The sequence below is a fragment of the Carettochelys insculpta genome, chromosome 5 (genome assembly GCF_033958435.1).
Source record: "Carettochelys insculpta isolate YL-2023 chromosome 5, ASM3395843v1, whole genome shotgun sequence".
Taxonomy (NCBI): domain Eukaryota; kingdom Metazoa; phylum Chordata; order Testudines; family Carettochelyidae; genus Carettochelys; species Carettochelys insculpta.
This window is the reverse complement of record NC_134141.1, coordinates 1,773,361-1,798,599: the sequence shown is the minus strand read 5'-3', so window position 1 is coordinate 1,798,599 and position 25,239 is coordinate 1,773,361. Positions and strand designations below refer to the sequence as shown.

The following is a 25,239-nucleotide window of genomic DNA, read 5'->3' as shown; positions in this document are numbered from 1 at the left end:
ACTTGAAGCGTGTTCTGGTTGCTTGCAGAAAGCCTCTGAAATACTTGCCTAAAAGCAGCCTGCTACTGGCCAGCATCCAGGAACAGTTGATGTTTCTGTGGGACACCTAAAGCCTACAAAAATGTATGCTTCTTAATGTTGTGGAGTTGGGAAGGTTGGAATTCCCACTTCCCCCCGCCCCCAGAAAACCAAGTTTTGGACAAAGAAATGAAAACCACAATACTTGAATTCTGGAATTGTATCACCTATTGAAATCCAGGTCATATAAATCTACTGCATTTCCTGTGTGTAAAAACTGGGATAGTCTCACAGAGATACAGGTGAGCTGACACCATCTTTAACTCAATTTTCTTCTCCCTCTATGTCCTTACCTACTCTCACTTCCAGAATGTGTTCTCAGACCTCGCATGTAACTGAAGTCAAACTTACAGGTTTGTAGTTTTCCATATCACCTTTTTCCTCCATTTTTAAAATCAAGGTACTATATTAGCAATATGTCAGTCAGAGGGTATGTGTCCCTGAATTTACAGATTCATGAAAACTCCTGATTATTGGGCTTGTAATTTCACATACCCATTCCTTTAGTGGTCTTGGATAGAGATTATCCAGGGCTCGTAAACTGGTCCCAGTAAACTGTTTGAGTTTGTGTTTCATCGCAAATGTGTGTGATTCCATATCCTGGCTTTTATAGGCCACCGTCCCCAAGCACCTCATGGCCCTTATTAAAAACTGAAGCAAAGTATTTATTTAGATGCTGAGCCAGGCCTAAATCATCTTTAATCTCCACCCCATTCCCTTTGCCACACTGCTTCCTTTTTTTTTCCTTTTTATTTATATGACTTTTTACTGTTGGTTTTAATTCCCTAGCAAAGTCCAGCTCTACTTGGCTCTTGGCAGGTCTCACTTCCCCCCTACACTTGCAGCCCGCCAAGAGTAGCTTTCCTTGCTGATCTGTCCCATCTCCCGTTCCTTGAAGGTTTTCTGTTTCCTTGTAATCACCTGTCTTTGATGCTTGTTCCTCCAGTTTGGTTTGCAGCCCTTCGCTCTGAATTCTTCCCCTGGCTTGGGACACAGGTTTCCAATACTTTAAGTCCAAACTGGAGAAACTAATTCCAAACCTCCTCTACCTTCAGATCCTTGGAGTTCTTCAATCCAGTTCACTTCCCTAATTCCCCTAACATTTTAGAGCTTCCCTTTTGAAATCCAGGTCCTTTGCTATAGACCTATTGTTGTTTAGCCTTCCAGTGAAACAGAATTATACAAATCATCTGAACCCAGGATGTCCTCTACAACCAGTTCTTCAATGATGTCCTAGCTACTTACCCATACTCAGTCTAAAACAGCATCAGCTCTCACTGGGTCAAAGTCTTCCATCACCACAGAATTCCCAGGAATACTTTTTTCATTGCAAACATTGGAGAAGTCTCTACTGATACCCAAGTTGGCTCTTCAGCATGTCTGTAAGAAGCACTTTCCCAGCAGACCCTATCAGCCTGCAGGAGCCTTTCTCCAAATGTCTAAAGTGGCCGCTCAGTTGAGTTCATGTGCCCTTCCCAGGTCCTGACTGCTAAGAAAGAGAGAGTTCCAAGCATGTGGCCGAGACGTCTGACATCACCCCAGCGTATGCAGAGACCTCTTGTCCCAGCCAGAAGCTGTGACCTGCCAGGAGCTAAGGGCTACCACTGAGATGTTCACCTGTCCTGTGCACTGCTGTAGGGATAAGTATCTGCTGCACATGGTGTCTACAGTGAACCGCTGAATTTCAGGTCAACTAGGGGTTGAACAGTTTGGATCAAAAACTAGTCACAGGAACCAGGGCAAACTTGTTTCACTTGAGACAAACAGTTACAGCGAGAACGGTACACCTACCTTTCAGAGCAGGGGCAGCCAGGCACTGAAAGTAAGGGTATGAATAGTTAAGAGCATCAGGAATCTTACCCTCCCTGTATCCTTCACACCTGCATCCCTCCACTAGCTCTCCCAGCCAGGAAGGATCTTCCTGAGAGTCTGAATTTTTTGTGTCGATTTCATTTCCCAGACCCTTCCTGAGGGGAGGTTTATTTTTCAGGAGCTGTGAGCTCTTTAGCATTCATAGAGCACTGGGCCACTTCCCAAATCTACGCTGATCCAGGGGCATAAACCTTTATGTTTCAGTCTTCCTCTGCAGGAGGCTGGGAAGGAATCCTCTCTTGGGGCAGGTTACTTCCTCGTTACCTGCTGCTGTTTCCTGCACCTTCCCATGAAGCCAGCTCTTGTCAGCAGCAGGACACTGGGCTAGAAGGACTGAGCTAGTCTGGCAGTGCCTGTGTTCCCATATTGCTAGCCCCTGGGCTCGTTCACAGGATAGACTTGGAAATGCTGACGCTTAGCACCACATTTTTAAAGGGGTCTCTATCGGGTGAGCTGCTAACTTTGCAGCTGGAGTCAACTGCATCCAGAACCAATAGCACTGGGGGGTCTATGGCTTGATCTGAGAGGGTACCGGAGGGGACAACTAAGTGCTTTGGTAGCACCCCACTTTTAGTGCAGGGACAGCATGAAGCTGGTTAACAAGGTGGCCCATGGGATCAGTTGACTGACACCCCGTGAGGGGGGCCTTTGCAGCAAGGGGGAGTTTTGTTACCAGCCAGCACAGCACCTTGCTGTTCTGTATGCACCGCACGGCGTAGGTCAGGTCCCTGAAGACGCTCCCTTCCAGCCTGGCTCGCCCTTGCGAGCAGACAAAGACCCCACCTTTCCCATCCCGGAACAGGCACTTCTGAATGAGGCACCCTTGCAGGGAGCTGGCAAGAGCCTGGGCCTCCTTGTCCCTCTGCAGCTCCTGCTCCAGAGTCCTGAGCTCCAGGTCCCGCTGCAGGGTGGTGAGCCCACTGGTTTGCGGCCGGCTGTGGATCACTTGTGCCAACATATGGCTCAGCCCGTGGGCCCGGTAGGAGAGTCCGTACGTGGACCGGTCATCTGCCTCGTTCTCGCTGCTTGTGCTTAGCTCACTGTCACTGGAGTCAGCCTCCAGGGTCATGGCTTCCCCCTCCTTTGCTGGATAAGGGCTGCTGTTGACTTCCACCTCCTCCTCGCCTGCTTTTTCACGCACCAGCTGAGTCTTGGAAGCAGGAAGTAAACTTTGGTCCCCACCCACCACAATCTCGCAGGTCCTTACGGTCCTTGCTGGGGGGCCGCCCCAGCTGTCCCACCTCACCACATTGCACAGCGCAGGGTCGGCTGGCTGGGACAACACGGAGTGGGACTTGGCCAGTGTGGTCAGGTGTCTACAGGCCCAGTTCCTCTCCGAAGAGGGGAGGCCCTCGATGGTGACCGAGGCATTTTCGCTGCCAACAAACTCGCAGTGTTCCAGGAGCCCCAGGGCCACGCTGTGGAAATGGAGGCTGGACTGAGTGAAGGTGCAGAACTTCACCTGGCACGTCCCCGGGGCGTGGACCTGCAGCTGCCCATTCTCAAAGTTGCAGTTGTCCAACTGGACGTGGCCAGAAGTCGTCTGCAAAATAACGAGGAGCCAATGTAATTACAAAGATAACGAATGTTCCTGGAGACACCATTATGTCCCGTTACACTTCCTGAAGGTAACTCTCCTCCCCCGTCCACACCCCTGGCACACAGCAGTGGCCTCTCACGTCACTCATGGTACGGGACACTCGTGGGCCTCCACGCGAAGAGTCCGTCCATTTCATTGCCCCAACTAGGGCACTTACCTTGGCAGTTCTAGAGAGCAGGGCAGGCTGCAGCTGCCCCACCCCAGCACGCAGGCGCAGAGGCTGTAGGGCTCCAGGGCAGGAGCGCCCATGAGGAAAATTGGTAGGGGAGCCACCACATCAGGCTCCCGTCTCCCCCTGGGTTCCTCCTGCCCACCAGTGGACCCTGCTGACCAGGACCCCTCCCTCTCCCCCCGCCTCCCACGACCAGCTGGCGTGCAGCACTAGAGAGGTTCTGTGGGGAGGAGAGAGTGTGTGGGGTGCTGGGAAAGGGGGGCAGGAAGAGGTGGGCAGTGGCGAGGCCCTTGAAGCAGTTAAGTTAAATAAGCTTGATAATTCAAATATTTTTAAAATAACCGTGGATTCCTCTAAGCCCGAGATAACACTACTAAAAAGGAGCATGAACGAGATCCTGCATGCGCACCCTCCAGGCAGGAAAGAGCGTGATGGAGCTGATGGCCAGAAGGACCTGCCTGACCTTCTGTATATCGCAGAGCACAACCAGCACCCAGCAGTACGGCCACCGTGTCCAACAACCAGCATCACCGCAGCCCTCAGGGGACTGGGCTGTTGTGTGCTGCAGGCAGACAACAGGAAGGGGCGAGGTGCCCAGCCCCCGTAGCAAGGTGATGGCAGGGACCAGACCTAGGTTGCAGAGACCCACCACATTCCCACACTCCACACTTCGGAGGAAGGCAGGAACCCACCCAAGCCCCTGCTGACCGGACCCAGGATGGAGGACGGCTCTTCCCCAAACCCAGCTGTGGTGACCAGTGAGACCCCGGGGTCATGCGCCAGTGACCGCTCACTACTGCCGCAGCATCGGCCCACCCTGATCACCACCCACGGCCGCACCGGGTGCCCAAGACCGAGACTTTGTGACAAGATCCGGACCCACCTTGTACACGACGGGGGTGAACCAGGCTGGCATCAAGACCAGGTTGCACAGGCGAGCAGTGGGGCAGTGCTGGTCGATGCTGACAAGCAGGGCCACGTCTCCCAGCTTCCCCTGCCCCACAATCTCCACTGGCACCTTGAGTGGGATCTCGCTCTGCTCCTCGTACACCCCTGGCAGCAGCACGACCCGGTCGTAGGCGCTGGCCGAGGCCAAGGCAGCCCGGAAGGTTTCGAACTCACAGCCCTGCCCAACATGGAGAACATGGCGGTCCTTCCTCCTTCGGAACACGTAGAAGCAGGTAGAAGACTCGAAGTCCTGGGCATTCTTGGTCCACGTTTTGGAGGCAATGTAATGCTGCTTGAAGGCTTCCCGCCAGGACGGGGGCTCCACCTCCGGCTGGTTGGGCCAATTGGGGTGTCTGCACTCAGTGCAGCCCAGGCACAGCTGGCGCCATCGGGTGTTATCCAGGCTGAGGATCAGCTCATACCAGGCCTTGCAAACCAGGCTGCAGCGGCCGAGGTCAGGCAGGTGCAAGTAGGATAAAATCAGGCGCCACAGCTCCACCGGGAGACCACTGATCTCCATCATCACCTAGCAGCGAAGGGACACAAAGACAGGCATTAGTCAGATGTAGGCATTTGTTCGCTCTCTGACCAGGGCCATCCTTAGGCCTACGCAGCACACACAGCTGTGTAGGGCACCTGAAAATCTGGGGCATCCTGGGGTCTTAGTATCCATCCTCCCACTTCTCCCTTTCCCTGTTCTGACTCTTCCAGCAGGCTGTCACCGCCGCTGGCAGCTGCAGCCTGGTGAGCCTTCTTCCCGAGAGAATCTAGTACAGTAAACTCAGTCTTCACTTGCGTTCTATCCTCCGCAACTCTCAAAGAACCGGCATTTTAACCAGAAATGCAATTTAGTTACTTTTTCCATAAGTCCAGTACACTGAAAGTAAATACAAATCAGTACAGCAAATGCAGTCTGGTTACATGGTACCATTGCTGCTAAATAAAGTACTCAGCATACATTTCTGTCTGTTTCTTAACTCCTAATCTTGCTTTTCATTGGTGTTACGCATTGCTACCTATAGCTCTCTATTACCCAGAATAATTGACTATCCAGCAACTTCCTGGTCCTGGGGCTGCCAGGTCTCAAAGAGTTTGCTGTTACTTAAAAGTGAAAAAGCTTTCCAGCCCGCCAGACCTATTAGCACAAGACTGAAGAGAACCTTGAGAGAACCTTTCAAGTGGCCATGAAGCCATTTCACCAGCATCTGCCACCCCCAGACGTATGCACTCAGTTTCTGAATTTGCTGACAAGAACAGATGTGCAATACTGCCCTATTTACTCAGAACAAGGAGCCTGTCCAACGGCCAGATTTCATGTTGTTCTGCAACGCCCTTCTGCCATCCAAACCAGCGTAAAAGTGACGGGTGTAACACCCCGAACAGCACTGACCAGGTTGTCCCCAGCAGATGGGCCTTGGGGAACAGAGCAGGGGCTGCTGCAAATCCCACACAAGCAGTGAGCAGAAAGCACAAATCAGGACAGGCTGAACCTGCCCCTGTGCTGCATCTGCCCTGCTGGGTCAGTCTTCTCTCTTCCACCATTGCATGAGCACCACCAATAGAAACACAGGCTGCCGGCTGCGGGCGGTCTGCTGAGTCCTCCTGAGCAGCTGCTCAAGCACTCAGCTTACAGGGAACGCTGCTACCGGGTCTAAGGGAGAATCAGGGCAGCCATGGGGCTTGGCCATGCTCTGACTGCCAACCTGTAGCACTCCCACCACCCAGCACTGGCAGGGAGGAAACGCACGGTACCCACACAGCCGGCCGCTCTCCTGAGTTGAGTTTTTAAGTTGGCTGGGTGAGTAGGACTGTGGGGTTCGGAAGGCTGCTCCTGCAGGTCACACCTTGGGCCCTCAGTGGTCAGGCTTGAGTAGATGGCAGATCATCGCCTACTGACTACAGCTGCATCTTCTGGAGCAGCAAGAGCCTCCCAGAGCTGGACATTTGACCTCCTCCATATTTAAAAGATCAGTGCCTGCTGTGCTGAGACACACGGGGTTCGGGAAGTGTGCCACTCGCTTCCGTTATCCCTCTAGCCTGCATCTTACTGCTCAATTAAAGGCTCTGCTAGTCAGCCCCGTCGCTTGACAGCTCCTGAGATTTCGTCATCCAGGCAGCACTCCGAAACTCAGCACAAACAGCTCTGACGTACAGCCAGGAAGCTCAGAACGCTCACTACATTCTTCCAATGCACCTCAGGCAGGCAGGATGCCCAGGGCAATAAGCATCGCTTCTCATTTCTACACCGCAACTTCAGGACGCCCAGAAAGGGGATGGAAAGGGCTACTAGCACTCTGGACCCCACCAGTGCAATAATGCCCCAGGCAGAGGAAGAGGCAGCACTGAACCTCACGCTCACAGAAGGAAAAGGAGCTTGGGCTCAGGGAAGCAGGAATATACCCGTCTGGGAGGGGGCATCTGCAGAAGGTAGCAAGCGAAGAAAGGACTGAAACCCAGGGCTTGCCAAGAGAGCGTACATATCAGGAGAGCACCAATCGGTCTGCATGAAGTCCAGTGGCACTCTGCAAAGCAATGATGTAAAATGACAAGAGATCGTCTCCTGATGGGCACCGAGACAGACCTGCTGGCTGCAGTGATAAAAACAAGCCTCTGCTGCTTTTTCCAGCCCAAAGGCCCTGACGCAGGCATAGGGCTCTGAGCCAGATTCTAGTCCAACCTGTGGATCATTCACACAACGGGTCATTCAGGGCTGGCTCAGCGGGGCTGTGCTGGTACCAGTAAAGCAGTGGTTCTCAACCTATGTACCCCCCTGAGCCTGTCAGAGCTCTGTCCACACTCTGGCACTCCAAGTGCAGAAAGTGGGGGCCCACAAAAACTTAACACACCTTACCTATATGCAGACTTTACTTTAAAATTCCCCAAGGTCACAGCTCCCCTGGGCCCTGCTGGGTATGCTGCCACGACTCAGGTAGAACAAAAACCCCTTATTCCCAGGTGTGTCTTCATGGTTTATCTTCCCCTGGGGGTACCCCCAAGCTCCCTCTGGAGGGAGCTTAGAACAAAGAACTGTAAGTTAGTAGCTGGCCTTCTAGCCCAAGGCGCACACATTCGCAGACCCTTGGCAGGACACAGGTATCAGACTGATTGCTTAAAAACACTACTTTATTCACAAAACAAGAGAAAATAAAGCATAGAAGTTGTGCATAGAGAAAATACTTCCCTGGGATCCAGCTTCACAGTTACAGGTGGAAAACATCAAGTCAAAGCAACAACAACAAAAAAGAGTAGCAAGACAGCAAAACAAGGACAAGAAAACAGAGATAGCCAGTCCAACCACATTCAAAATAACCATAACCTGATCATGTCTAACTATACATTTCCCTTTTGCTTACTCCTCTATGGCTGATTTTGAGATCGCTAGGATATTTATGGGATTCATTTCAGTTGCCCGGGAGACATCCTTCTCCCTCCCTCTTTCTCTTTCCCACCCTAGCAGACAAATGACCCCCTAAACTGTGATTGGTTTCAGTTCAAACAAAGTCACTCACTCCCACTGGCTCAGCTGGGCTCAAGTTACCTTAGAAGAGATTAACCCCTTCCCTTCTCATTCACAACAGACACGCTCTCTACATAGCATGTAGGCTGCATCCAACCAACGTATATGGTAAACCCCCGACTTACATGTAGGTAGCATTCCTGGGCAACCACCTCAAAGTCAAATTTCGTGCAAATCGGGACCAAGGGGGAGGCTGCGCCTGAGCCAGGAAACTGACCATTGCAGCACTGGTCAGTTTCCTGGCTCCCAGCTCCTGCAAGGCTCTTGGCTGCCACCTGGGTCCTGGTTCCCCACTACTCCTAGGAGCCAGGAGACTGACCAGCAGAGCAGCATTGGTCAGTTTCCTGGCTCCCTGCCACTCACAGTTCTGACTCACACTATTGCAAGTAACATGTAAGTCGAAATCATGTAAGTCAGGAGTCTACTATATCTTGCCTATCTGGCCCTGAGGGTGCCACATGGAGCACAGCTGTGTGCTGACTGGGCCACGACTGAGAACCACTGTGGTAAAGGCTCGCTTTGAAGACAAGAGCTGGTCTGGGCATGACCAAGAGCAGCATTTGGTCTTGAGGATTTTACTTTATTATTAGTCTTTACTACTTATTATTGGTCTTTACTATCATTAGAGATGAAGCATGTGGAGAAAAAGGACCCAGCCCAACCGCAGAGTATAAGTCGTATGCAAGGCTAGCATTACTGGGTCTTTGCCCACGAAACTGTATGCTCCAAAATATCTGGTAGTCTATAAGGTGCCACAGGACTTCTTGTTGTTCTTGAAGATACAGACTAACACAAGTACCGCTCTGATACAGAACAAACAGGGACCCTCAGGGGGCTTTAAAATAAACCAACCACAATCACACTGCACAGCTGAACAGTGCACTAAGGTGAACTTGCCAAGCGTATGCCAGAGGGAGGCTTCCCAAGAGGCAATTGTATTAACCAAGGAACTACAGTTTATGAGACTGACTTTCCCTTTTGGGGCCTAGCCACTCAAACACAGCTTCAAGGCTGATACTAGGGAAACCATCATGACCTTTTGGATTTACTTGAAATCCACCCAAGCCATGAGTCAGCCAGCTTCCTGAGCCTCTACTGATGGGTACACCTATGCCAAGCCCAGGAGACGTGGGGCCAAGAATGGCTGATGACGTTCTGGAGCTTTTGTCTCTGCTTCTCATTCTCCACTGAGGGACAGGGCTACCTAGGAGATTCCCTGCAGGCTGAGTTCATCATCTCAGGGTATTTGGGGGTAGGGAGTGGGGGATAGTCATTAGACCTTCCAAAAATTTAAAATTAGGCTTCAGATTTGAAAAATAAGTAATTATTTCATTGGCTTGGATTCCATGATCTGAGAACAGGAAATCAGCTTCTGAGCTGAAGTAGACTCTAATTAACCTAATAAGCCTGTAAAAGAATCACTTGTAAATGTTATGGAACATTTGTGTCCAGATCCATAGGTGAGGGACTAGCCACGAAGAGCCCTGGGGGACGTTCGCAGACGAGCTGTGAGCAAAGGTTCTCTGGTAGGATAAGGAGGCAGCTGTGTGAAGCTGATTACACTTCTTCCATAACAAGGGGTCCCATGTAACTTGCACCATCACGCGTTCACCTGTCCTGTGATGTCACTGGGATTTGGCGCACGTGCAGAACCCATGCAGAAGTTTCTCTTTACATCTCACAAATATCACACTGAAACAGGGACAGCACTCAAGTGTTGTACACTGAGCTCAGCATTCAGGGATTCATGGTGCCAGGGAATCTGTCTCCACCACGAATTTGAGATGATTTCTCTCTATTTCAGCCCGTTGCTGTATTTGTTAAATGTTCTTCTCCTTTCCCCGGGCCCAGCCCTGCCTTCCTCCAATGGGAGGCCTGAAGGCAAAGGGAGCACAAGACTTAGCTGGCTGGCTCAGTTCTTAATTCAACTGAAGCCAGTGATGAAACAACAGAGTCAGGATTTCTCCCTGAATGTCTAACGTAGATGCACTGGGGCTTGTACTTTCTCTCATACTGAGACTTGTGAGCGGACCCCTCACAATGATATTTTCATAACATCGTTCCATCCACGCTGCTCACTACAAACCACAGACGTTTAGTCTCAACAAGCATGAAAATGGCTAATAAGAAATCCTCTGTTAATATTAGTTCTGTGGCTAGAATACTGGTGACCAGGAAATGAATCTATACTCAGTAAGGTCCTCATCTTCCACCCTGGCTTTTCTCATTGCTGAGCAGTGGTGTTGAATTAATGATGCCTATTACAAAAGCATCTAGCAACCCCCTAGAGATTGAGACCCCAATGGACTAGGAGCTGGACAAACACAGTAAAAGGCAGCCCCCATCCGCAGAGAGCTTGCAATTTCAGCAGACAAGGGAAGGGAACAGCAGGCCAGGGAACAGAGGGGAAGTGATTTTGCTCAAGGCCCAGGAGAAGGTCATGGACGGAGCAGGCACAGAATCCGTATCTCCTGAGCCCAGTTCAGGGCTCGGTGTACCAGACCCCACGCAGCCTCACACACTAGGTGACGGTTCTGGCCAGTGGCGCTAAACCACGGCATCAGAGAGTTTAGCATTTACTCTTTCCCACTGGCTTAGCGGTTTGAATTTACCACTTTTACCAGTTGAGTCAGGAGCTAGACCAGCGGCATCACAAGCACCCAGTTAACCCTATGTGGAGCTGCATGACTTTAGTTAGACTGAAGCCATTGACTGCAGAACTGTTACGACTTGTGACGTATGAATTAGAAAAAGCCCTGGAGTTATTTCCCTACTACTAGAAATCTAGAACAGGCTGCGCAAAGTGTGTGGGGGGGGGGCGGGGGCAGGACGTTTTGTAAGTAGGGTGCGGTGTGATTGCCTTCTGCTGCCTCCCCAGCCCTTCGCTTTCTCCCCTGCAGCCTCCACTGCTGCCCTCACCAAGGGAACACCCCCCGAGTCAAGCGGCGGGAGCAGCCAGAAAGTTCCTGGCTCGCATATGGTGGCTGCACTGGTCCCCACGGCCCATGTCACACTGGCCCCGCAGCAGTCCCGCGAGATGCCAGTGTCAAGGGAGTGCTGCTGCCTGTGGGGGTGCAGGGCTGCCTTCAGCCTGGTGCCACCACTGCCCATCAACACAGCACGGCCAGGGTCACCACGGATTTGTCCTGAGCTCTCTGTTGTCAGCTACTGCCCATTGTCACTACAGAGCAGTTTCCCCACAGCTCAGAAAATCAAGTAAGAGTGGCAAAAGTCCGATGCCTACGTGTTTGGATTGCCCTCCTCATCTGCTTAGCCTGGGGAGTACGGACAGAGCCTGGTTATGACCAATTAATTAGTACAGTATTATTATTTACATAATAGTAACCACAAAGATCACCCAGAAGTGCTTGGTAAGTCCTAGTTACTTGCACAGCCACAAGCTGATCTTCACACCCAGACCTGTGAAATGTGCTAACAATTCTCCTCCACCTTCAGCACACCGAGGAAGTGAGGCAGATCAATATCTGAACCTGGAATTTCCTCACTAGCCCACACCGTCCCCAGAACATGTTGGAGGGAGCCGAGAGTACTGCCCATGATGCTCTGCCTTAGGACACAGCTGCTGCTGATTCTGAAAAGCTCATTCACGTGGGCTAAGTCCATTTCTGCGTTAAGTGCCCAGCATTAAGACAGGCACGTACACGGCCTCCTGAATCGGGGCCTCTGTTTGCCAAACTCCCAGAGGCACCATCAATTTAGATCTACTCAGTTTCAAAAATGAACCTAAAAGTCATTTTCACCTGGCCCCTGACTGCTTCCAGTTGTTCAGCGTTTTCTAATTCCCCAACTGCTTTTGTGAAAGACCCACAGCAACTGGGGACACCGACTACACAGGGGAAAACAACGACCCTGACTGCATACGAGGCACTGGGGAAATACACGCTTTTTTAGAAACACAACACAACTTTCTCCCCGCTCTGCTCTCTTTAAACTACACTCACCTGGGCTGTTGCTGCTTGTGGAGAAATAAATAAAACTACCAGCCGTACAGAAATGTGAGTTTTAAATTGATGTTGTCCTTGTAGCGAAATTTAATCAAATCACCACAGACACCCCGAATGCTATGAGTAGTACAAAGGGACCATCTCTGCCTCGTGCATCTCCTTGCTGGCCTTAAAGTCCGTGAGAGGCAGCGTCCAAGCTCTGTTTCATTATAATACATCTTCTTTTGCCTGTGAACTCTTCCATTAAAAACCTCATTTCTTCAGAAGAGGCAGGCGCCAGGGGGCGTGGGGGGGGTTGCCAGGGTCACTGTGCTTTTCCCAGCACTGCTGCTGAGAGCCGTTCGCAGGACAAAGCTGCCGACATGAGACAGAGGATGATACCAGCCCAGGCTTCTAACAGATTTCGCAGACACCCAGCAGCAGCAGCAGAACGCGGCTGGAGTACACAGGAGCGTTGCTGGGCAAACACACCATCCCCAGGGGCCCAAGCAGCTTTTAGAGGAGCTGGATTTTCGAATAAAAGGCTGTACATGCCACGCCTGCCTCCAGCCTCTCCCCACCCTGCAGGAGCAGCCTCCCAGCTGTAGCCCAGAAATGCAAACAGCACTGGTGCTGCTGCTCCTAATCAGTCACACCCAGTCCCAAGCATCTGGGATCACAATCTGCCCCCAGATGCATGGGAGCAAATCTCCCCGAGGTCCGTGGGAGCTGAGCACACCTCATAGGGGCCCTGCAAGCTTGGGCTGCCCTGTGGCCCTGCACCTGCCGCAGGTGAGCGGATGGATGTTTTGCCTTTGACTTCGGGGGCTGCAGGCTCTATTCACAGAACTGCTCTTCCTGCTGGGCGCTGCCACAGAACCCTTTCTGTGAGGGCATTTTACAGGGGCAGCCCTGGCCCCGCGCCAGCTACAATGGGCTCAGGATTGCACTGCCGGTCTCCATGCTATATTAGGACTCCTACTGTGAGACACTCCAATAAGGCTCCCGGGAAAGGTGCTCCCTCTGTCTCCTATCACATCACATTCGTGCTGGTGCTCAACACACACATGCGCAGCACCCAGAGCAGTACCGAACCGCCCGACACCAACTAGTCCCCGTTCTAGGCCCACCAGCCAGAGCGACAAGTACCTGCACCCCTCAGGCCCCACCAAAGGCCACCCCTGCACCGCCCCACCCACTGCAAGTGGGAGGTGCTGTGTGCTCCATTACACGTCACACTCCACAGCAACCTCCTCCACTACTGCAGAGGGACGAATGGTTCAGGGGGTTGGGGCTACCACGGGGCTCTCACCCAGCTCAGCCACATGCCCCTGTGCAACCTGGAGCAAGTCACTGGGTTCATCTGGCCCAGACCCTCACAAGGTCTGGAGGTGCCTGTCCCTCATTTGAATCAATGAGAGCGAGGTGGCTAAATACATCTGAGGATATGGGCCAACAGGCTTCAGCGCCCCATCTGTACAGTGAGGATAACAGCACTGCCCTGCATCAGAGAGGCGCTGGGAGTGTAACTCCACCAGAGACTGGGAAACGCTATGGTAACGGGGCTCAGGTAAGTTCAGTCAGAGAGAAACGGGCGCGTATGCAGGGAGAGAAATGACAAAGAGACGACAGCTTGACAGACGCGACACAGAAAACACCTTTAGTCATAGCAAATGCAAAGCTGGTTCAAAGCATTACAAACTGACAAGGTAGGCACAAAGAGAGACGGAGAAAATAAAGCAAACCACGTCTCAAGCAAACATTCAACATGTGTCAAGCACCATCGTCATCAAGTTCATTCAACTACCGTTAACTCCCCAGAGCAAGAGAAGAGCGTGCAGACTGCAGGTCAATTTCTATTACGTGTAACCAAAGTGCCCAAGCTGCTGAAAAGCTGCTGCAACACTTTAAAAGGAGAAACTGATGGGATGTGCCGCAGGAAAAGATGAAGCAGCCTCTCTGCAGCTGAAGCGCTGCACAGGGGTGAATGGGCACACAGCAATGAGCTGTGACGATCCTGTGCAAGGCAGGTGGTTTGCGTAACATCCTCTAAGGCAGGGACAAAGAATGACCCCGAGAGAGCGACGTCCTGCAGACAGTCACGCCTGCTCCCACTCCCAGAACACCCACAGTTCACATCTTAAACAAGCTCCCAATGCCCTGATCCCAGAGACGCCCCCGGTGCCGCTGCAGGCTGCTACACTTCCAAGAGCCCAGAAATGGCTCTTTGCCCAGGTAATGCAGGCAGGGGATACCTGCTCATCCACTTGTGAATTAGTGCAAAGTGCCTGCAGGTCACTTCCAGGTGCATTAAAACCTGAGATACCAGCACAGGCTGACAAACAACATGGAAAGAAATGGCACTGGTCAGCTGGCTTCTGAAGAGCTAGAGGAATGGCACCAGACGTAGAAGATCTGAGAGAGAACACCCCTCACGAATGTCTCTGCACTGGGCAGCAGCTGCTAAGACCCCTTGAATGTTTCGGGTAATAAAAACATTATGGTGCAATAAATAAATACATGAAGATAATGCAGGTCCAATCCCCAAAGCAGCTAACATTTTTAAAAGATAACTATGGGCAACCCTCCTGGTCCATTGAAACAAGCCCCATATCCAGATTACAAACTTCACTAACAGTGAAAAAACATCACAACATAATTCATCCAAAATACAGTGCCTAGGGATCCAGTGTAGCTGACCAGGGCGTCAGAGAGCCCAGACATCCTTCAGCTGCTTGGTAAGGCCCTGGGCAGAGCAAAGGAGGGAAACAGGTCTCCAGTTCCGAAAGTCACAGAGATCTCCTTTGAGGTGCCATAGCGTGACCAGTGCCCTTCGGCAACGGAGAGGCAGCTCTCCTTCTTGCAGAAACTGCAGCATTGCCAGCAAAAGGCAGGACTCAGAAATGAAATGGCAGAGTTCAGGTTTTGGCTGCAGGTTTGCCTGCCTGGGGTTTTGCCTGTAGGGAGCTGCTGGCCTGCAATGGAGAGCTCTTGCCATGACAGCAGATTGTCCAGGCATGGCTGCTCCTCACCAGTCAGACCTGGGGCAGCTCCCCCACTGCCAGCACCTCCCAGGCTTTGGGCGAGTACAGAGCACTGTGAAGAGGAACAGCTGCTCCCAGGTCCCAGCAGGTCAGCTATCAAATGACCATCGGCCAGTCGTAGGCAACAGATCTGCTCACTGTCTGTAGGCGTCTCCAATCTGAAAAGGAACCTTCCAGGTGCCCCAGTCTCAGGCAGCTGAGTAAAGCAGGGCTGGACCAGGGCTGGCACTTCTCGGGTAAGGCTTAATGAATCTGCACCCATCAAGGTCACTGGGAAGGCCTGAGAGGTTTCATTCCAGGGCACCCCATGGCGCAATGCAAGGAGCAGCACGTGGTGGTCTGGGTGTCCTGCTGGGCTTTTCCAGCATCCCATCCTTGTCTCGGGGACTCTCGGGAGCTCATGCTGCCCCCGGTTCACCCAAAACACAGCAAACCGCTGGGCAGCATGCCAGCCCTGCCAGGCTGTGCTATTAAAACACCCTTGAGCAGCACAGGCAGGAAGAGGGAGAGACACTGACAGAGCCCATGCGAGGACCAGACAAGGGAGGGGAGACAGAGGGGGCCAAACACTCATACTCATGCTGGCCTTCATGGTGCAGAAGTGATCCAGTGTCTTCCTGAGCCTTGCTTGGGAGCAGCCTTCAGCCACGTGGGCAGCAGAGAAAACCTCCAAACATCTCCTAGCCCAGAGAGCTGCAGGAGTCAATGCAGCTCCATGGCTGACTGGCAGCGTGACCCCTTCTGGTGCCAGTGCAAAGCGATCTACAGTGCATCCAAAATCCCTTCCCAGGCCAGTAACAGCCCGAGCAGGTGTCTGCAGGCAGGAGACATGCTCTCACCCCCGGGCAGGGGCATCTGCAGCAAAAAGCTCGAACCAACAGCGCCAGTATGCCTCTGCACCTGGGGAAGCTGGCGTCGCAGGGCCTCCTTCGCCTTCAGAGCTGTCCCTGCGTCCGGGGGAACACAGAGCCGCTCCCCCAGCAGCAACGGCTCAGGAGAGCTTCCCCTTCCAGTTCCTTCTGCCAGTTCCCCAGTGACCAGGCTCAGAGTCTCTTGCAAACCACGTCAGCCTGCCTTTGTGTGAGACATCCCACAGCGGCGACCTTTCCAGCCCAGCCAGTGATACTTAGAGGGCAGAGACTAGCGGGAGAGAGCCAAGCAGCAGACAGACAATAGAAAGCACAAGCACCGTGAACCAGCCAAGCCCAGGGGGTGGAGGGGGCAGATCACTGTAAAATTACCACATGTCTGGAGGTGGAAATGTTGCCTACCCTCAGCCCAGGCCCCCAACAAGGGACGGGCAGCTGAGCAAGCAGAGCACTACTGTGCACACCTGGGACCCGGCCTCAGCCTCAGCTCCCTGCTTCCCTTTAGCACTAGCCAAAATGCCACTTCCACAGCTCAGGGGCCTCCAGGGGCTTCACCCCTACAGGAACCAGCCCTCCCAGAGAAGTCCCATCCCTCCCTTCCAGAGCCGCTGCTCCCTTTGCAGGGAGGTGTTCTCAGCCAGCAGGCCTCACCGCTGTCCCGGCACAGGGCAGGGGGCACTGCAGAGGTTCCTGGGGGCTCGGGCGGGGGCTGCGCCCTAGGCAGCAGCAGGCCACTTAAAGGTGATGGGGGGTGGGTCAGACCGGCATCTGCATAGGCAGGGCCTAGCTCCTGCTACTCCCCTGCTGCCCCCCTCCTCCCACATTCGTACCAGGGACCCCTGAGCTAGCAGCACCCCTCAAATGAGCCGTCACACACACACGTCCTGTTTTCTCAGAGGGAAACTTGAGCACCAGCTGCAGAGGCTAATGCTAACTGCACATCTAGCACTGGAACAACACTACACATCTCACACCCGCGTTCCAGCAGCCTAGCACAGCCATCCCGAGAGCAGGAGCTACCTTCCCCCAGCAGGAGGACCAGACCCTGGCGTCCCACGGTGAAGGCAGGTGTGGGGGGTGCACTGGAAAAACTACTTGAGTAGGCGGCATGGACTAGTAGAAAACGTGAACAAGGGCCCGTGCCCCTCCTGTGCCAAACGACACACAAGCTGCTCTCCAGGGCTGGGACACACCCCACAGAGTCACTCAGTGGAGGCAGATTCCCTAGTAGCACAGCCAAAAGCCAATCCACATGGCACGAGAGAGCAGGCACCCACCCAGTGGGGCTTGCAGGTCTGACTGCTAACCCAAGCTGCAGAGGGCCTCCATGTCTCCCTCCCCATCCCCAGTGAGCTCTGCCCTCTGTCCTTCCTCCCCTCCCGGCTCTCCACCCACTCACAGACCTGGCCAGTGCCATGACTCTCCCTCCCAGCCACCACTCTTGCGGTCTGTGCCCCGTGTGTATCCTCATCCACAGGTGTGCTTGGGGCGGTGGCAGCCCAGAGGCCAACACAAAACCCCCAGGAGAGATGCCACCTTCCAGCTCCACCTGCTGTGCAGGTCAGGGTTTGCAGGAGTCCAGCCTAGCACTGGGCTCCTGGCTGTACAATGCAGGTGTGTGGCTCTGCTACCCTACCCCTCCCCAACCCCCAGCCCCTTCCAGTGTCGGTCAGGCTCCCCTACTCTAAATTGTCTCCAGCCCTCAGACACACAAACAGGGTGGCTGAAGGAGCGGCGGCTCTGACAGAGCCTGCAGCAAACCTTGCTGAGAGCTACGGACAGACACCTGACTGGGCGGGACATCCGGTGGAGATGTGGGCAGCTGGGCCGAGGGCAGACAAAGGCAGACGTGGAAGAAGCACCATGGCCAGGCAGGGCAGAGAAGCATCAGCTGCAGGACAATGGAGGTCTCCAGGTGTGCAGTCTGTGCTGGGGTTAATGGGAGTTAATGAACCATCAAGACGTGAGCTCCCTGATCCCGTATTTCTCAGCCTTTTGGGTCTCGGAGGCTGGCTTCCTGCCAGGGAGATCTGCGGACTGGCATTGAGAAACACTGGACTAGCCCCTGGCTCTCCCTTGGCCCTGAGGATTGTTCTCAATCAACAGCAACACAGGCTGGTCTGCACGGGGCACGATCGTAAGGCTCCGTGATCAGGGTAAGAACTTTGTAGCACCCTTGGGATAACGCCCGTCACAGCAAGATGCAACGGGAGCTTCTGAGCCCTCTGGAGCCAGTGGTGGTGAACACCCGACAAGCAAGCCTGGCAGATGACCCTAGGGAGCGGGTGTGGATACACCCAGCAGGAGCCACCTGGGCTAGACCCCCTCCTTGCATACAAGGGAGGGAAGGACAGCACCGGATCTCACAGCGGTAATGTGAGAAGAAACGCATCTGCTCAGATACCAGCGTGCTGGGCCCAGGGCAGGCTTTATTCATGCGGTGGGGAAGACAGCAACTCCCTAGACTGCTCCGCAGTGCACTGTGCAGAGGAGAGCAAAGCAGCCAGGTGGTACCTGTGGGCCAATTCCATACAGGCCGCAGCTCAGAGGGCTCTCCAGTGGCTAAATGACAAGAAACCACTGAAAGCAGTGGGGGCAGGGAGAGAGCCCAACACATAGGCTGCCCCCGGCAGCAGAGAGACTTTTCCCAGCATCACTTCAAAGGGTCTGAACCAGTCAGATCCTGGAGCACCAGCAATCTCCACCTTCCTTCCACCACAAGGGCATCTCCCCACAGACCTGCCTGAGGGATGGGGCCTCAGACTGCCACTGCAGCCGGGTATCAATGTGCCATTGCTGCCCAGGGTGGGCCTGGAGCAATCCTATTGCAGAAGCACAGCACTCTGGCAGCCAGGCCCCCGCCCCAGCACACCTCCTGCCACTCCCATTCGCCCACCACAAACCCCAAACAGACTCCTGAAAGTGGATCTTTACGCTCCCCCTGGGGTCACATCCCAAGGAGGCGTCTCCTGCCTGTGGCGGTCAGGTCCCAGGGGCTGATCCGGCATGCGCAGTGCAACCGACCGGGGCAGCAACCAGTGCAGAAAACCAGCAGGCCTGCCCTTGGCAGAGGCAGCTCCAGGGAGGGCCCTGGTGTGTGGGGCAGTGTTGATCCCAGAGCCGGCAGACCGGGGGAACCACATTGCAGTGACCTCCCCGCTGGCAGTGTCTGCCACGGGCCCTTCTGCGTGCAGAGCACATCCTGCTGGAGGGCACCTCACCGCGAACCCCTGCGGAAGGAAAACAAGCCGCCTCCCGAGCCCCCAGCGGGCTGCCGTGCGCCTGCTCCGCCCAGGGCCCGGGCCCCACCGAGCAGTGGCTCCCCCCGGCGTGACTGGCTCCCAGCGAGGTCCTGGACGGGCGATCGGACCCTCGCACGCCCGGGGAGACGCGCAGGCGCCGAGCACGGCAGGGAGCGGAGATCCGCGGGGCTCGGCCGGAGCGGAGCAGCCCTGGAGCGGGCGGGCGGCCGGGCGAGGGGCGCTTGCAGCCGCCCCCGCTCACCCCGACCCGGGCAAGCCGCGCTGCAGCCCCGGGGCTCCCCCCGGACGGGGCCGGGGGACACGCTGCAGCTCGGCCCCGTGCCGGAAAGCCGCCGCCCGGGCTGCGTGCCCACGGCGGGCCGGGCCGGACTGGGCTCCCCCCGGCGGGCCGGGCCGGGCCGGGCCCCGCTCCCCTCCCGTCCCCTCCCCAGCCAGGCGCAGCGACTTTGGCCCCGCAGCCGGGCCGGCCCTACCTTAGCTCGCGCCGCGGGGCCGCAGCATCCCGGCTGCAGCAGCGGAGCGGAGCGGGGCCGTGCCGGGGGGAGGCGCCCCGGGCGCAGCGCCGGCAGCGCGGAGCCTTCCCCGGCCGGCGGGCGGCGCATGACGAAGCGCGTGGGCAGGGCCACTCCGGCAGCCCCCTCCCCGGCTGAGCCGGGGCTGCAGCCTGGCGCCCCCCGCAGCGGGCCTAGCCCGGGGTGCGCCTCGGGGTGCCGCTGCCCCGCCCCGCCGGAGGAGTCGGGGGCTGCAGGGCCCAGCTGGCCCCGCGCGCTTCTCCAGCGGCGCTGTAGGGCCCCGGCTGCGCCCGCCACCCCGGCCCGGGCTCCGCGCCACTCGCTGCCCAACGCCGCCGCGGCACAGACGCTCCCCGCGGGCTGCAGCGGGTGTTCCGCGGCGCTGGCCAGAAGGGCCATGGCCCTGACCCAGCTGCGTCTGCGCCTGGGCTTACCCCAGTGTGGGGCTGGGGGCACAAGGTTCTTCAGGGCTTGTGGGGTGGGAGCGTGGGGCCGGCTTAAGGGGCCTCCCTGGGGATCCCGCTGGAGCTGGCTGGGGGTGAGTGGCATGGCTGTGCCAGCTCCCTGCCCCAGTGCAGGGGCTGCGGCCGAGGCCCGGTCGCCAGAACAGGCCGCAGCGATTCTGGTCATTGGTAGGTTCCCAGACCACAGTGCGCCAGGGTGACCCAAGCAAGTCCTAGAGCAGAGCAGTCAGACAAACATCCCCTTGACACAGAGCCCCCATGACCCATGCCAAAATGGGTCCCCCTGGCTAATTCCCCTCCATGCTATAAAGCAGTGCCTTAGTGCCTGTCAAGTTGGTCAGGCGTCAGCTCCTGGGCACCGGATCATGTGATGCCTTCCTCTGCTAGACAGAAGAGCCCACAGACAAATATTTGCTTGTCATGCACCTCCATACACACTGATCACGTCACCCCCTCACCTTCTCTTTGCTGGGTGAAATAGGTGGAGCTCTCTAGGGCAGGCTTTCTGATCCCATCGTACTTGTCATGGTGAGGTTCTGGTATGCAGTGGTAGTGGAGGTCAGCTACTTACCCTGACCGATAGAGAACCCAGAAGGACTGAGTTAAGGTGACTCTTCTCACACAATCTGACCCTTTCACTCACGGAGCCAGGACTCAGGCCCAGTATGATTCTTCCCAACGGGTTTTGAGATTTTCCAGAAACAACTGTGCCCCACTCCTGCATGTTTAGCAGGGCCCTGTGATGGAGTGTTCCTGTTTCCGCATTATGAGACAGGCGCCCTTATCCCAGTATGGCTCCAACTCATATTAGTGTCCCACTTACCACCTTATAGCATCAAGGGATATCAAGAATAAGACAGGGCCAAAAATATTCGCAAAGAAATGAGAGATAGCTCTGGCAGGCCTTATCAACTGTAGCCAGACCCCCTTTTTTAAATACAGATAGGGATCAGGTAACCTGTAACAACCAATGACTGGCTGATCTGGTCATGCAGTGGCTTTATAGTTTTATTAGCAAATTTACCACTGATACAAGAGCGATGGACCGAAGTTCAGTGTAACTGAAATTTGGATTTAACAGATGTAGAGTGCTGTGTGCTGCTGCCCCCAAGCGTACTTGGCTCACACAATGAGGATGGAGAAGCATTGTCTCCATGGACCTGACTCTGGAGACCGGGGTTTACTCCCGGCTCCACTTGTGCTGCTGGGTGTCCTTGGGTAAGTCACTTCCCTTTTCTGTAAAATGGGAATGATACCGTCCTCCTCTGCAAAGTGCTTTGAGATGTATTATGAACAATGCCATAGACGAGCTAGGGAATGTGAAGTAGCTACAGCAAAAACTCAACAATTTGCATGCACTTGTAAATGTTATTAATCCAAACTGAATGTACAGATAAAGATGAAATTACAGAAAATGTGTGTAATACAAAATATTAAATGAAAGAATGTAGTGTAGGATATTATTTGTTGAGAAGTAGTGTCATCAAATAACCAATTAAAGTATTAGCGTATGGTGGTGTATTGATGCTAATTCTGTACTACTGAGAATAGGTCATTTTGCCCTGGAGCGTACTTTATAGGTTCTTATGCTGAGCTCATCTCTGTAGTACTCGAGAACAGCAAGAAGTCCTGTGGCAACTTATAGACTAACAGATATTTTGGAGCATGAGCTTTCATGGGCAAAGACCCGCTTCAACAGAGGCACAAGACTTCTTATTGTTCTCGAAGCTACAGACTAACACGGCCACCTCTCTGACACACTGTAGTACTGGAGCACTTGCATGTAAAGTGCCCCCGTTCCACGTTTGCCAAAACCACCTGCCCAGAATAGCACCCCCCAAAAACTTCAGAATTCTGTTCAGCATCACCCACTTCTGTTCTGTTAGCAAACCACTGAGCCAGTGCCCACAAACACAAGGCTTCCAAACTGCAGACGTCACTGAAAATAAGTATTAGTCACATTAGACTAATAATCAGGGTTATTAGACTCTTCCCCACCTGGCTGGAGATCCCGAAGCCACCTTAATGCTACTCAGCAGTGGAACTCATATTTCAAATTCAAAACCTTCCTCCCCACACATTTCCTAAGAGTCGCCCTTCTCAGCTACCATCCGCGCCCCAATCTCCATGGGTCCTCCTTCCAGCACACTGTGGTCTCTTCAACATTATCTTGCACAGTGAGATACAAGCACTAAAGCTACAAAACTGTCTGCCAAAAATCACACAGCCACATTTGCTGACCAAGCCAAACAATGGCACATTCTGCGCCTTACTAAATCTCTCCTTCCACCTGTGTGGAAGGTTGTGAATCTGCTTCAGAGACTTGGCCTTCTAACAGTGCCAATTGTAGAAAAAAGATAACACAGCCAAGCACATTTGTTATTTATTTGTACAGTGGTGGCATGTAGAAGAGACCTAGAGGTCTGGCTGATGCCCGTGTCCAGGAGCTTAGGCTGGGGGCCAGAACCAGGGCTGAAGCTTAACAGTGGTAGCCTGAGTGTGGGACTGGGTCAGGGTCCTAGCACTGATGCTGGAGGCCAGAACAGAAGCAATGTTCTAGGGTCTGTAGCCAGAGCTGGAGTTCAAATGCTGAAGCCTCGGGTCAAAGTCAGAGTCCAGGTGCCAACACTAGGCATCCCAACACCAAAGCTAGGGAGTGAAGAGAGTCCAAGTAGGGCTTGCGATGGGAGATGGGGTTCAGGCTGAAGGTCTGAGCTGGACTGGGGGTCAAAGAGCAAACTGAGAGGCAATTCCATCACTATAGCTCCCATCGGAGCCCACCACTGCATGGACAGTTCCTAAAGCGTCCCTTGGTCCCACAAGGAAGCCCTCAGTCCAGTCTCACGAGGCAGCACTTCTGGCAGTGCTCATCTCCACAGAGTCTGAGAGGTCATGACCACTGAAGAAGCTGTTGGCTACCTTACAGACAGGGTGGCAAGCCACCAGCCCTGCCCCTTACTTCGGAGGCCCTGCCCCTGCTGCCCAGTGCCCGTGTGGGAGCCAAGGTTCCCACCACCATAGAAGCAGATTCTCCCCTGCCCAGTGGATGGTGCATGGCCCAGCCTTCCCCCAAGCAGGGTGGGTGGCCCACAGTACAGGCTGCACCCGGCCCCAGCCTCCCTGGGGCTGAAGCCCAGGCTACTGCAAGAGACTGGGGGAGCTAGGCTGAATGGAGCAGGGGTGTGGGCAGGCCCAGTCTGGTGGTTGCCTCTTATACTGAGCGCCCATGCCTACAGCCCTGGGTGCTGCCAGTGCTGTCCCCACCAGAACTGCACAATCTGGCAGTGCCCCAGACAGGGCTGTTGCCGAACCAGCTGCTTTCTGAGGCATGGGTTTTTAATCAGGCTAGGTGGAAGGTAAATCACATATGACTGAACAGCACTTTCCAGCCTCCAAAATTAGCATTCTGCTTCCTCTGCTGGAGCATTCTTGTCACCTAACAGAAGTGCAGCATGGCATGAAACCCACGATGAAGACGCCTAGACACAGTAATTAGATGTGACGCATACAGTTCTCTACATCACGAATATCTGGGTTAGCCCACCGCAGCGATTTATGCAATTCCGCTCACTAATGCTGTGCACAGCGAAGAATCAGAATCCATGGAGGAGGCCCAGGATTCTTCAACATCCAGGGCAGCTCCGAATGATGCCTCTAGTCATACCTCTAGGATGCCTTTGTTCTAAACATACCTGCTAAAACATTCCACAGAGTGGGTTCCGCTCTTGGCTCCTTATTGCTGACTTGCTCTACAAGTTGCTTTGTGGGACTTTGGTCATAACTGCCACTCCATTTTAGACAATGACCAATTGTCTCAGAGACCAGGTGGGGTGGCTGAGGGATTATCTTTTACTGCACCAACTTCTGTTGGTGAGATACACAAGCCTTCAAGCCCCACAGAGCTCTTCTTCAGGTAGGTCTACCTTGCAGTAAAATGTGTGCAGCTGGTCTGTGTCAGCTGACTCAGGCTCCTGGGACTTGGGCTGCAGAGTTATAAAATTGTAGTGTGGACCTCTGGACTTGGGCTGTAGCCCGGACTCTGGAACGGAGAGTCTGAACAGCTATGCTGCAGTCTGATACATCCACAGCTTGAGCCCTGCAAGTCTGAGTCAGCTGGCTAGGGCCAGCCATGGGTGTTTTCCTGGAAGGTAAACAGATCCTGAAGGTCTGCAGAAGGTACTGAGAATGTCACAGCTAAATGCCCAGTGCAACAGCATGCTTCTTAGCACAAGGTGTTTACACAAACTCTACAGGACCATGCAAGGTGAAGTGGCTTTTTAATACTCTGCAGTCATAGAACAAAAAAGTGGCATTTTAAAAGTTACCCCGGCAGAAGCTGGATCTACAATGTGCCTCATGCCAAGTTGACAACCCAGAGAAAGTCATGTATGCACGTGCAGTCAGACTGAGGCTCTGTCACAGTCTAGGGCATTTGCAGGCAGGTTGATGTTAGAGTAAGGGGGTGGCTCTATCTAGGTTACATATTACAACCATCAAATCTGCACAGCTCCCACACACTGTCATGTCAAGCCCTGCTGCTGGTGGCTGAGAGATCCTGTGTTTTGCAAATGAGATATATTCTGCAGGGACTGCCCCTGGAAGCCCTGCCCTGAGAGTATAGGGTAATTTAAGCAAGCTGCATATTTCTCACCTGTTTCCTGAACAATGGGACTGGGTGTGATAAAAGAAAAACAAATAGCTCCACTTCTCATCGAGATTGGCATGGCCAAAGGACCTGCTGAGCAACATGAAATACCAGTAACAGAGAATCCTGTTGTAATGACTGGCATAATGTTGGCATGAAGTAACAGGATGTAAAAGAGTTACAAATACTTACTGTGAAAACTAAACATGGAAAACAATGTTCAGCTTTCTACACTAATTCTTCCAGTCTGCACAGAGCCAGGGATCACAGTAAACAATTTTGCCCCTAAAATTTCTGTGAAAAGGGGGTCT

General features: G+C 53.9%; 1 protein-coding gene across 5 annotated transcripts in view; it reads right to left on the bottom strand.

Annotated features, from left to right (window-relative positions):
- FBXO10 (F-box protein 10) overlaps positions 1 to 19,899 on the bottom strand; it is a 44,671-nt gene extending 24,772 nt beyond the window's left edge. For all 5 annotated transcript variants that reach the window (XM_074994510.1, XM_074994512.1, XM_074994511.1 and 2 more), the window contains exons 1-3: positions 19,781 to 19,899; positions 4,606 to 5,196; positions 2,639 to 3,493 (exon numbers count right to left, since the gene is read on the bottom strand). In XM_074994510.1, coding sequence (XP_074850611.1) covers positions 2,639 to 3,493; positions 4,606 to 5,193 — 1,443 coding nt within the window. In that variant the 5' untranslated portion in view covers positions 5,194 to 5,196; positions 19,781 to 19,899. The remainder of the gene's footprint in view (positions 1 to 2,638; positions 3,494 to 4,605; positions 5,197 to 19,780) is intronic.
- Between the last annotated feature and the right edge of the window lie 5,340 nt (positions 19,900 to 25,239).